The 13,102-nt window shown below is 48.9% G+C and overlaps 1 protein-coding gene across 1 annotated transcript; it reads left to right on the top strand.

Moving 5' to 3' along the window:
* The first annotated feature begins 3,414 nt into the window (after positions 1-3,414).
* On the top strand, positions 3,415-12,994 carry NOTO (notochord homeobox). Its single transcript, XM_002811892.3, has 3 exons — positions 3,415-3,889; positions 8,903-9,117; positions 11,254-12,994. Exons 1-3 carry the CDS (start codon positions 3,508-3,510, stop codon positions 11,410-11,412), a joined length of 756 nt encoding a protein of 251 aa, XP_002811938.3. The 5' UTR covers positions 3,415-3,507; the 3' UTR covers positions 11,413-12,994.
* Positions 12,995-13,102: the final 108 nt, after the last annotated feature.

The following is a 13,102-nucleotide window of genomic DNA, read 5'->3' as shown; positions in this document are numbered from 1 at the left end:
AATGGGAACAACATGGTATTTCCATATCCTGTGATTAAAATCAATAGCAAAACTACGACTAAATAAAGGAAGGACTGCTAATGGTCCAGACCAGGAACAAGTGGGCACTGAATTTTCACAAAGTATAAAGATCTGTGTAACCAGCATCCAGATTAAGAAATAGAAAACTGGCCGGGCACGGTGACTCACATCTGTAATCCCAGCACTTTGGGAGGCTGAGGCGGGTGGATCACCCGAGGTCAGGAGTTTGAGACCAGCCAGCCTGACCAACATGGTGAAACCCTGTCTCTATTAAAAATACAAAATTAGCTGGGCATGGTGGCACATGCCTGTAATCCCAGCTACTTGGGAGGCTGAGGCAGGAGAATTGTTTGAACCTGGGAGGCAGAGGTTGCAATGAGCCGAGATCACACCACTGTACTCCAGTCTGGGCAAACAATAGTGAAATTCCATCTCAAAAAAAAAAGAAAATAAATAGAAAACTGCTACCACCCCAGAAGTTCCTGTCATGCCCTTTGCCACTCATTAACCACCCCCAAACATTTTCCTGACTTCTAGCAGCACAGATAAGTTTGCCTTGTTTTTTATTTTTTTATTTTTTTGAGACAGAGTCTCACTCTGTCACCCAGGCTGGAGTGCAGTGGCGCAACTTTATTCTACTGTTGGTAGACATTCTGGTAGTTTCTGATTTGGGGCTATTGCAAATAATGCTGCTGTGAACATTCTGAAACATGTCTCTTATTAAACACATATGCATATTTGTGTTGGGTATACACTGTACCTAGGATAGGAACTGCTGGGTCAGAGGGTTAAGCTTAAGTAAATATTGCTCATCCATTTTTCGAAAGCGTTTGTACCAATTTATATACCCACACTCAGTGGATAAGAGTTCCAGATGCTTCATATTATCATCAACCCTTGGTATTTTCTTTTTCTTTTCTTTTCTTTTTTCTTTCTTTTTTTTTTTTTTTTTTTGAGACAGAGTTTTGCTCTTGTTGCCCGGGCTGGAGTGCAATGGCTCACTACAACCTCCACCTCCCAGGTTCAAGCGATTCTCCTGACTCAGCCTCCCAAGTAGCTGGGATTACAGGTGTGCACCACCACACCTGGCTAATTTTGTATTTTTAGTAGAGATGGGGTTTCACAATGTTGGTCAGGCTGGTCTCGAACTCCTGACCTCAAGTGATCCACCCGCCTCGGCCTCACACCTGCCTTGGCCTCCTGAAGTGCTGGGATTTACAAGTGTGAGCCACTGTGCCCAGCCAACCCTTGGTATTTTCCATCTTCTGGTGCATGTATAGTGGATCATGATGTGATTTGAATTTGCATTTCCCTGATGACTCACAGAGTTCAGTATGTTTCATACTTTTTTTTTTTTGAGACAGAGTCTCGCTCTTTCACCCAGGCTGGAGTGCAGTGGTGCAGTCTTGGCTCACTGCAACCTCTGCCTCCCAGGTTCAAGCAATTCTCCTGCCTCAGCCTCCGAGTAGCTGAGATTACAGGCACCCACCACAATGCCCAGCTAGTTTTTGTATTTTTAGTAGAGATGGGGTTTCACCATGTTGGCCAGGCTGGTCTCAAACTCCTGACCTCAAGTGATCTGCCCACCTCGGCCTCCCAAAGTGCTGGGATTACAGGCATGGGCCACCGTGCCCAGCCACATATGGTTTTAAGCTATTCAGATATTTCATTTTATAAAGTGCCTAGTTCATGTACTAACCCATCTCAGTGGTCTTTTTAAAGTCTGTTATAGGGCTGGGTGCGGTGGCTTATGCCTGTAATCCCAGCACTTTGGGAGGCCGAGGCGGGTGGATCACCTGAGGTCAGGAGTTCAAGACCAGCCTGGACAACATGGTGAAACCCCATCTCTACTAAAAATACAAAAAATTAGCTGGGCGTAGTGGCGGGCGCCTGTAATCCCAGCTACTCAGGAGGCTGGGGCAGGAGAATAGCTTGAACCCAGGAGGCAGAGGTTGCAGTGAGCCGAGTGCCATTGCACTCCAGCCTGGGCAACAAGAGTGAAACTCCATCTCTAAATAAATAAATAAATAAATAAAAATAAAGTCTGTTATTCGTTTGGCTTTATTTTTGGTATACTTAACAAAAATTAGCTGGGCGTGGTGGCGCATGCCTGTAATCCCAGCTACTGAAGCAGGAAAATCGCTGGAACCTGGGAGGCAAAGGTTGCAGTGGGCCAAGATTGTGCCACTGCACTCTAACCTGGGCAACTCCATCTCAAAAAAAAAAAAAAAAAAAAAAAAAAAGGACTACTAAAGGAATGAAAAGGCAGGCCACAGAGTGACAGAGGTTATCTGCTTCTATATATATTACAACAAAGGACTTGATTCCAAATTATCTATACATAAAACTCTTAAAATAAGAAAAAGATAGTGACCCAATACAAAAATAAGCAAACCAGTTGAACAGGCACTTCCGCAAAAGAGGATATCCAAGTGGCTGATAAGCATGTAAAAAGATGCTCACAATGAACGGTCTTCAGGGAAATAAATGCAAATTAAAACCACATACCTAGGGGATTTGAAACAAGGCAGTTCTGTTAACCTCTCTTGCTGTATTTACTAATATGTAAATTGGAGATATTAATGCTTATGCTCAGGAATTTACAGTCTGAAGAAGGAATAAATGACAGAACAGAAAACTGATAATTATGTATGGAAACACAGAGAATTATATACTAAAAGTCCAAGGTTAGAGACATAGTGGCCATATCTTTTACCCCTAAATCAAATCAAATCAAATCAAATCCTGAGCTCAAGCGATCCTCCTGCCTCGGCCTCCCACACAAGTACTGGGATGCCAGGCATGAGCCACTGCACCTGGCCAAAAAAAATATTAAAGAAGGAACGAAATTGGTAATCACAGGGCATCTCAAGGCAGGGAAACTAAAGGGCTGAGGCCAGATGGAAAATTTACTTATCACTGTGCTTATAAATAAAATATTTACATTTAAAAACAAACAAACAAAAAGTCCGCGCGGTCCTAGGTGAATCTGGCCGAGGCTTCTGCGTCGAGGACGGCGCGGGTCAGCTGAGGCCAAGACCACAGGCACTGCCCTACCGCTCTCCAGATCACAGCTCCGCCTCTGCAAGGCCCCGGGTAAACGGGCATCCCTTCTCTAGTGACCAAAGGACAAAGACGGAGCACGGTGGCTGGGTGTTTCGCCCAGGATCACCAGCGAGCTCAGAGTCCTCCCCACGACCGCCCCAGGGTGGGCATTTTTAAAAGCGGAGGAAGGGAGGGAACACACTCTTTGGTGCTGTGCCCACCTTGCCTCGCCCAGGGCGGGCTCTCACAGGCTTTGGGGGCCCCGCCCGGACCGCAGTGGGGAGAGGCCACCCCATGCCCCGCCCCGCCCCGTCAAATTTAAGAGCCTTCGCCGAGCGCCAGGAGGTTCCCAGACAACCGGTCTTGCTCTCTGCCTTTTGCAGAATCTTCTCACTCCTCCCGAGCTCCCTTCCTTGCGTCCGTCCGGGCAACGGCCGCGTCATGCCTAGCCCCAGGCCGCGAGGCAGCCCGCCGCCCGCTCCCTCGGGCTCTCAGGTCCGGCCTCCGCGCTCTGGCCGCTCTCCAGCGCCCAGGTCCCCTACCGGCCCGAACACGCCCCGCGCTCCCGGACGCTTCGAGTCCCCCTTCTCGGTCGAGGCCATCCTGGCGAGGCCCGACCCCTGCGCGCCGGCGGCCTCCCAGCCGTCGGGCTCCGCCTGCGTCCACCCGGCCTTCTGGACCGCTACTTCCCTGTGCGCCACCGGGTGTCTGCCCTGGGCGTGCCCGACATCGTGGCTGCCCGCCTACCTGAGCGTGGGTCTTTACCCTGTGCCAGGGCCGCGCGTGGCTCCCGTCTGCGGCCTGCTGGGCTTCGGCGTCACAGGTACTGCGCTCCCGGCGCCCGCACGCGGGGGACTGGGCGGGGGCTGGAGAGCCTAGGCCGCCACCGCCGGCGCCTCAGTGCAGGAGAGGGCACTGAGTGTGAGAATCACACACGGCTGGAGTGGGAAGGGGCACTGCCACCGTTTACCTTGCAGTTGAAGCCGAGGACCGCGACAGTCTTGCTGAAAAAGACCTCGGCGCGAGGCTTTCCCCGCACGCTGCTGAGGTGGGAGAGGATGGGTGTGAGGGCGGCGCGGCGCCTGAATGCGGTGGGCAGGAGGCCAGCGCTGGGGCTGCAAGGGGACCCAGCCCTGCTCCCGGTCTCTGCGTCGCTTGACTCCCTCGCACACCCCGGGGTAGCGCTTGGTGACAGAGACGCTTCCCAAAGCGTCTCTCGACCCGAACCGATGGCCCTGTTTTTTTGGGGGGGGAGCGGGGGCAAGTGGACGCTCCGGGCGGTGCTGTTGAGCAAGGAGCTGTTAGGAGCTGGTCAAGGCTCACACCCCACTACCGCCTCCACTGCTCACGTCTGTGAACTTGGGCTCCACCCTTCGCTCTGAGCCTGCGTGCATGCAATGCTCTTAAGTAGTGCTTAAGGGCCAGGCACTTAAATCTCATGAGAAAGTAACTATAAGGTTGGGCGCGGTGGCTCACGCCTGTAATTTCAGCACTTTGGGAGACCGAGGAGGGTGGATCACCTGAAGTCAGGAGTTCAAGACCAGCCAGGCCAACATGGGAAACCCCATCTCTACTAAAAATACAAAAAATTAGGAGGGCGTGGTGGCGCGCACTTGTAATCCCAGCTACTCAGGAGGCTAAAGCAGGAGAATCACTTGAACCCGGGAGGTGGAGGTTGCATTGAGCCGAGATTGCGCCACTGCACTCCAGCCTGGGCAACAGAGTGAGACTCCGTCTTAAACAAACAAACCAACAAAAAAAAGTAACTATAGAGGGAACTTTGCCCTCTAGCATTAAACATCCACCTACACGTGCTTTTGCCATTTTTGGTTGCCAGGTTCATGTTTCCCCACGTCCCCACGAAGAAAACAGGAGCAAAGTTAGTCCAAGCCTTATCAACCCGTACAAAGATAGTTGTAACACAATCTTGCTGGGTTCCTACTCCGTGGCACCCACCCCAATCCTGCGTTTCCTCACCCCATTTCAGCAGTGCATTAACCCTTGGACTCGCAGCCCCATCTAAATTCAATACCACTGGATCTGGGAGCTGTGCCCATCACTCCAAGTCACCTTTCTCTGAGCTCTTCACACATCTGAGGTCTGAATTACAGTTTACTACTTCATGTTACAGTTGTTTCATTTTCAAGTTAGTTTTTTTGTTTTGTTTTGTTTTGTTTTGAGACGGAGTCTCGCTCTGTCTCCCAGGCTGGAGTGCAGTGGCGCTCTCTCTGCTCACTACAACCTCCTCCTTCCGGGCTCAAGTGATTCTCCTGCCTTATCCTCTGGAGTGGCTGGAATTACAAGCCCCAGCACCATGCCCGGCTAATTTTTTTTTTTTTTTTGAGGCGGAGTCTCACTCTGTCGCTTAGGCTGGAGTGCAGTGGCCCAATCTCGGCTCACTGCAAGCTCCGCCTTCCGGGTTCAAGCCATTCTGCCTCAGCCTCCCGAGTAGCTGGGACTACAGGCACATGCCACCACACCTGGCTAATTTTTTGTATTTTTAGTAGAGACGGGGTTTCACCATGTTAGCCAGGATGGTCTTGATCTCCTGACCTCGTGATGTATTTCTTTTTCTGTGAACTACTGTTCTTGTATTTTGCCCATATGTATAGTTGGTTATTTAAAACAATCTATTTGTAGATGCTCTTTTCTATTGAGGAAATTAGCCCTGGCCGGGTGCAATGGCCACCCCTGTAACCCCAGCACTTTGGGAGGCCAAAGCGAGTGGATCACTTCAGCTCAGGAGTTGAGACCAGCCTGGGCAACATGGCAAAACCCCGTCTCTACTAAAAACACAAAAATTAGCTGGGCATGGTGGTGCGCACCTTGGCGGAGGCTGAAGTGGGAGGATTGCTTGTGCCTGGGAGGCAGAGGTTGCAGTGAGCCGAGGTGAAGCCACTGAACACCAGCCTGGGCAACAGAACAAGACACTGTCTCAAAAAATTAAAAAAGAAATTAGCCCTTTAACTGTAATGAACTACAAATTTTTTTCTGTTTATTGGCCTTTGACTTTGATTATGGTGGTATTCTTTTGTTACGTAGAAAAAATTTTAATTTTTATATGTTTGATGTGTTTTTACAAATCAGTTTTTTTTCTTTTTTGAGACAGATTCTCTGTTACTCATGCTGGAGTGCAGTGGTGCGATCATGGCTCACTGCAGCCTCAACCTTCCAGGCTTAAGCACTCCTCCTTAGCTTCCTGAGTAGCAGGGACCACAGGCATGCACTATCATACTCGACTAATTTAAAACGTTTTTTTTTGTAGAGATGGAATCTCACAATGTCTGTCTCAGCCTCCCGAGTAGCAGGGACCACAGGCATGCGCTACCATACTCGACTAATTTAAAACATTTATTTTGTAGAGATGGAATGTCACAATGTTACCCAGGCTGATCTTGAACTCCTGGGCTCAAGTGATCCTCCTGCCTCAGCCTCCCAAACTGGTGGGATTACAGGCATGAGCCACTGTGCCTGGCCCCACATCTTATATGATACTTGGAAAGAACTTCCTCACTGTGAAGTCATAAAATAACTTCTCCGTTTTTTTCTGAATTTTTGTGGGTTTACCTTTTGATATTTAAATATTTCCTCCATTTGGATTTTTTTTAGTGCAAGGTATTGGGTATGGATCCAGCTTAATTTTTCCCATATCTCAAAATAATCCCTCTCTTCCCCATTGGATTATCACTTCTGTTTTAATTTTTATAATAACCATTGACTTTCTTCTTGCTCTGTGCCTGGCACAGTGCTAAGCACCCTGTAAGCATCATATGTTTTTGTTTTTATTGTTGTGGTAGTTGTTGTTGAGACAGGGTCTTACTCTATTGGCAGGGAGTGATCTCGGCTTGGCTCACTACAACCTCTGCCTCCCGAGCTCAAGTGATCCTCCTGCTTCTGCCTCCCAAGCAGCTGGGTCTACAGTTGTGCACCACCACACCTGACTAATTTTTGTATTTTTTGTAGAGATAGGGTTTTGCCATGTTGCCCAGGGTGGTCTCGAACTCCTGGGCTCAAGTGATGGGCCCATCTCAGTCTCTCAAAGTGCTGGGATTATAGGCATGAGCCACTGCGCCTAGACAGCACCATGTTAAAATCCTGACATCTCTGGAAGTAGGGATTATTATCACCATTTTACATGTGAGGAAATCAAGGCTCACAGAAGTACATTGACTTGCCCAAGGTCCTCTGGCTGGTAATTGGTGGCAGAGCTAGGATTCCAACTAGAGCTTTTTTTTTTTTTTTTTTTTTTAAGACAGAGTCTCACTCTATCACCCAGGCTGGAGTATAGTGGCACCATCTTGACTCACTGCAACTTTTGCCTTCCAGGTTCAAGCGATTCTCCTGCCTCAGCCTCCTAAGTAGCTGGGATTACAGGTGCCCACCACCACATCTGGCTAATTTTTGTATTTTTAGTAGAGACGGGGTTTCGCCAAGTTGGCCAGGCTGGTCTTGAACTCCTGACCTCAGGCTATCCACCCGCCTCAGCCTCCCAAAGTGCTGGGATTACAGGTATGAGCCACCATGCCCGGCCTCAACTAGAGCTCTTAAGGAACACACAGTACAGCCTACTTTCTTCTCCAAAGGTCAACTTCTGGTTCTGAAACAAGGCTGACTAGGTACACCAAGCTGTATGTCTGATAGGCTTTTCCTGATCTTTTGGTCTACCTTGGCAGACACAGAGTAAGCCTAGTAGGCCCAGTGGTTGGAGTCCTAAGCAGCCGGGACCCCAGACACACTCACTTTGTTGGGGCAGTCTGTCTGCCAGCCCTGAGGACTCCCCAAGGCTAGTGGGGGCTGAGTGGCCTTAGCATTATGCTTGCCATTCTTCTGCCTAGAATACTATACTCCCAGATAGCCCAATGGCTCACTCCCTCATCCCCATCAAGATTTGACTTAGGAACTGCTCTTGGTTGATGCATCTCCACTGGCCCACAGCTTGGTCTCATTTATTCCCGTGGCTTAAAATACCATCTATATAAGCTGATGACTCCCAATTTTTTTTTAAATTGAGACAGAGTCTTGCACTGTCACCCAGGCTGGAGTAGAGTGGGCTCTATCTTGGCTCACTGCAACCTCTGCTTCCCGGACTCAAACAGTTCTCCTGCCTCAGCCTCCTGAGTAGCTGGGATTACAGGCATGTGCCACCATGCCTGGCTAATTTTTGTATTTTTAGTAGAGACGGGGTTTCACCATGTTGGCCAGGCTGGTCTCGAACTCCTGATCTCAAGCGATCTGCCCCCTTCAGCCTCCCAAAGTGCTGGAATTACAGGCATGAGCCACCATGCTCAGTGATGACTCCCAAATTTGTATCCTCAGCTCAACCCTCTCTTCTGACTTGTATCTCTTCTGACCTCACTTTTAAGATGTAAGCTCCAAAACGACAGAGATTTTCTGTTTTGTCCTGAAACCATGCATGACACACAGTAGACATCCAAAAAGTATAATATTTGTTCAGTGAATTAAAAGGGTGAACCCCTGGGGGTCTCTTCTCTGCCCATTCCATGGTGTTGCCAGAAGCAGTCAAGGAAAGGAGAGGAAGGCAAAGAGAAGTGAGGTTTGGCAACTCCTATTAGGGGCCAGAAGTGAAGCCACTTGGCTAGAGAGTAGTGGTGGCAGACAGTCTCATTGCATTGTCCCTTCTTTCCCATTTGTTTGTTTCCTGTTATTTCTGCACAGTCTCTTTCCACTGTCTTCTTGCACTGTTACCTGGCCAAGGGGAAGGCAAGGTGGCAGAGCTGTGTGTGCCTTCTCATTTTGCCAAGATGGGAGTGCAGGGGGCTTCTGGCTAACCTCCCCTGCTGCTGGATAACCTCCCCTGCTGCTGGTTGCTCTTTAGGGTTGGAGCTGGCTCATTGCTCAGGACTCTGGGCCTTCCCAGACTGGGCCCCAACGGAGGACCTACAGGACACTGAGAAACAGCAAAAGAGAGTCCGAACTATGTTTAACTTGGAGCAGCTGGAAGAGTTGGAGAAAGTGTTTGCAAAACAGCACAATCTGGTGGGGAAGAAGAGAGCCCAGCTGGCAGCTCGGCTCAAACTTACAGAGAACCAGGTGGGAGTAGGGACTCCTATTGGGCCTGGGCTGCATCTGGGGACAAACACTACCTCAGCAAGGCCCTAAACGGAGGGTGGGAGGAAGATATGGGTCCTCTTCCCTGTGCCCGGCTGTTGAGGGGACAGGCCCTGACTTTTTGCACGCTCTATATAATGAAAAAAAAGTCCCATTTGAAGTCACCTAATGTGAACAACTTGGAATGTTAACTTAGATTATTAGTCTAAAAATTGATAGTAAAGGATTTCCATGCTAAATAAGGACCTGCTAGTAAAATTAAGTAGATGTGGCCAGGTGCGGTGGCTCACACCTGTAATCCCAGCACTTTGGGAGGCCGAGGTGGGCAGATCACAAGGTCAGGAGTTCAAGACCAGCCCAGCCAACATAGTGAAACGCTGTCTCTACTAAAAATACAAAAAATCAGCTGGGTGCCTATAATCCCAGCTACTTAGGAGGCTGAGGCAGGAGAATCGCTTGAGCCTGGGAGGCAGAGGTTGCAGTGAGTGGAGATCACACCACTGCACTCCAGCCTGAGCAACAGTGTGACACTCCGTCTCAAAAAAAAAAAAAAAAAAAATAAGTAGATATTGAAAAGAGTCAATATAATCAATATTTCTTTGACCCCTATATTCCTCTCCAGCTATTATATAATTTCTCTGCTCCTTTTACAGGCAAACTTCTAAACAACTTGCCATGTTCACTTTGTCTGTGTCCTCACCTCCCACTTACTGCTTCACACATTCCAACATGACTTTTCCTTACCATTCCATCAAAACTTCTCAGCAAGGTCTCTAATAACCTCCATGTTGCCAGAGCCAACAATATGACACTTTCCTTTCTTCAACTCAGTCCACCACTCAGCAGCTCTTAATACTGGACAGTCAGCCACCCCATCCCTTATTGAAACATGTTCCTCATAGCCTCCAGACACCGTGCTGTCTGGTTTTCCTTCCAGCTCTGTCTCCTTGGAAGGCTACTCTTCCCTTGTGGACCTCGAAATCTCTTCCCAGCTGGTCTCATCTATTCCCATGGCTTAAAATACCATCTATAAGCCAATGACTCCCAAATTTGTATCCTCAGTACAACCATCTCATCTGACTTATATCTCTAACTACCTTCTTGGTGATTCCACTTAGATGTCTCATGGGCACGTATCTCAAACCCAAGTCTAAACCTCAATTCCTGACTTTTTTCTTGCCCAAATCTGTTCCTTTCCCATACATGACCCCACCATCCACCTGGTTACTCAAAAACCCATCCTAGATTCCTCCTTCTCCTCCGCTTCCAACCATCATTGAGCCTTGTCATCTCTACCTCCGAAATACAGCTGGAGTGGCTTCACTTCTCTCCGTCACCCCTAATGTACGCCCCAGCTCTCCTGGGGCCGCTGCAGTAGCCTCTCTCCTGTCTTCCTGCTTCTGCTGCCATCCATGCTTCACACAGCAGCCAGGTGCACAGTGCACTTCAGATGTAAATAGGATTATGTGGGCCCACGTAAAAGCCTCATGGGTGACATTCCTTATCTCTGGCCTTCCAGGTCCTGGGTGATCTGGCACCCGCTGACCTCTCCCATTTCCCTCCCTTGACTTTCTCCTTTCACTCTCATCCATGCTCTCCTCCTTCCTGGTCCTCAAACACTCCAAGCTTGGTTCCATTTCAGAGCCTTCCTACAGGTTGTTCCCTGCCTGCGGGCCTGCTCTTCTCTGTCCCCATCAGGTGGGCCTCTCTCTCTTTGAGCCTCAGCTTTAATGCTGGCTCCTCAGGGAGGCCTCCTCTGCCCAAACCCCTGTTTGTACCCCCTTTTGTGTTTACATAGCTCTTTGTTTGTTTACATGTTTTTTGCCAGTGTTTATTCACTAGCTGGTGAGCTCCACGAGGGCAGGCAGCTTGCCTCTGTTGCTCACCACTGTTTCAGCATCACCTAGGATGGTGCTTAGCACATACTGGAAACTCAGTAAATACTCGGATGAATGAATGGTGTCTGGAATTATAGAAAGGGGTGTTTTGGAGGAGGTACCTCCCTGAGAAGGAAGAGCAAATATTGGCCAGGCAGAGAGGGGTGTTCACTCCAGGAACTGGGAAGCAGTGGGACCTGATGGTCACATTCTGATCTCTGCCCACTGTCTCCAATTATAGGTGAGAGTCTGGTTCCAGAACCGCAGGGTCAAGTATCAGAAGCAGCAAAAGCTGAGGGCAGCGGTTACATCTGCCAAGGCTGCCTCTCTGGATGAGCTTTCCAGCAGCTCCAACGCCAGTATCCAGAGTGATGATGCCGAGTCAGGAGTGGACAGCTGAGGACTGGGACAGAGGCCCTAGCCGGGCTGCCTGGGCTAGTTCCTCCTGGGGGTACCCACTGGAGCTCCCTGCCTCACCCTCAACGAAAAGCCTCCTCAACCAGAGGAATCTGAGCTGTCAAGCAGGGACCCCCTTTTCTATACTGATTCCTGGAAACTGGAACAATGTAATGATTGGAGGCACAGACTCTGGCCTTCAGCTATGTCCTTGGCCAACCTATGGAACTTCCGAGCCTTTTTTCTTTATCAGTATAATGGGTGCATTCATAATTTAGATCACCCAGGGGTGAGAAGATGTCTGTAAAGCAATAATGTGCCATGCACAGTGCAAAGTGTGTAGTTACTGTTAAGGCTTGTAGGCCCCTGAGTACAGAAGACCAACTGGAAAAAAAAAAAAACTTTTCTTCTTCTGCTGTCACCCCACAACAATCAACACAGAACACTTCTGTGACCACACGTATAGGGGTGTACCCCACATTCCAACCTCCAGTTCAGTAAATTCTGACATGATCTACCTGCAGGTAGTGTCTGACCCCACAGATTGAGGGCTCATTCCACATGGCAGCCCCTCCTTTTTTTTTTTTTGAGACGGAGTGCAATGGCGCGATCTTGGCTCACTGCAACCTCCACCTCCCGGGTTCAAGAGATTCTCCTGCCTCAGCCTCCCAAGTAGTTGGGACTACAGATGCACGCCACCACGCCTGGCTAATTTTTATATTTTTAGTAGATATGGGGTTTCACCATATGGTCAGGCTGGTCTTGAACTGCTGACCTTGTGATCCACCCACCTCGGCCTCCCAAAGTGCTGGGATTACATGTGTGAGCCACCACCCAGCCCAACCCTGCCCTTTTTGTTTTTTATGGAGTCTTAAGGTCTACCAGTCATCAGTCAACTCATTAGCATATGAAAAGACATCACTTCAGAGATTCTAGGGATTTTAGGAGTTCTATGCCAGGAAATCAAGATGAAGACCAAATATATATTTCATAATATCACAGCTCCCCTCACCTGGGGGAGTGATACCTGTACCAGCAATTAGTATTTTCCTGGCCTGGCTGTGGAGAAGGAACCTCTTTGAATAAGCATCTGGGCATAGAAGACTCTTCACCATCAGAAGGAGTTGAGAGCAAAGAGGAGAAGATAGACTGTTTAGCCCACTTCACAAAGTTTCCCAACGTTTTCTTGTTTTGTCTGAACTGTTACCATTCTCAGAATAAGCTCAGGCCCAGCAGCAAAGACAAGGTCTCACTCTGTCACCCAGACTGGAGTGTAGTGGTGCAATCATAGCTCACGGCAGCCTCAACCTCCTGGGCTCTAGTGATACTCCCACCTTAGCCTCCTGAGCAGCTGGGACTACAGGCGCGTGACACCACGCCTGGTTAATTTTTAACATTTTTTGTAGAGACAACGTCCATTTGTTGCCCAGGCTGGTCTTGAACTCCAGGCTTCAAGTGGTTCTCCTGCCTTGGCCTCGCAAAGCCCCATCTTTTTATAGAATAATTTGTGTATGCCAAGGCTGGCATTTTGTCATAAACTCTGCTGTGTTTTCACAGGACAGTTATAATTTCCCCCTTTCATGACTGACTCATGGCTCCTTTTTCTTCTCAAGAATGTGCTCGATTTCTCTGAAAGAAGCCTGCTCCAGGATTTTCAGAGCTGATTTCTGTAGCACAGACCATTCAGATTCTAG

The sequence above is a fragment of the Pongo abelii genome, chromosome 12 (assembly GCF_028885655.2).
Source record: "Pongo abelii isolate AG06213 chromosome 12, NHGRI_mPonAbe1-v2.0_pri, whole genome shotgun sequence".
NCBI lineage: Eukaryota > Metazoa > Chordata > Mammalia > Primates > Hominidae > Pongo > Pongo abelii.
This window is presented reverse-complemented; position numbering and strand designations above follow the sequence as displayed.

Bases quoted from the DNA above. Each gene is read 5' to 3' on its own strand.
- NOTO (XM_002811892.3), top strand. From the start codon at position 3,508: ATGCCTAGCCCCAGGCCGCGAGGCAGCCCGCCGCCCGCTCCCTCGGGC. The intron at 3,890-8,902 runs GTACTGCGCTCC...GTTGCTCTTTAG, and splicing joins GCTGGGCTTCGGCGTCACAG to GGTTGGAGCTGGCTCATTGC. The intron at 9,118-11,253 runs GTGGGAGTAGGG...CTCCAATTATAG, and splicing joins TCAAACTTACAGAGAACCAG to GTGAGAGTCTGGTTCCAGAA.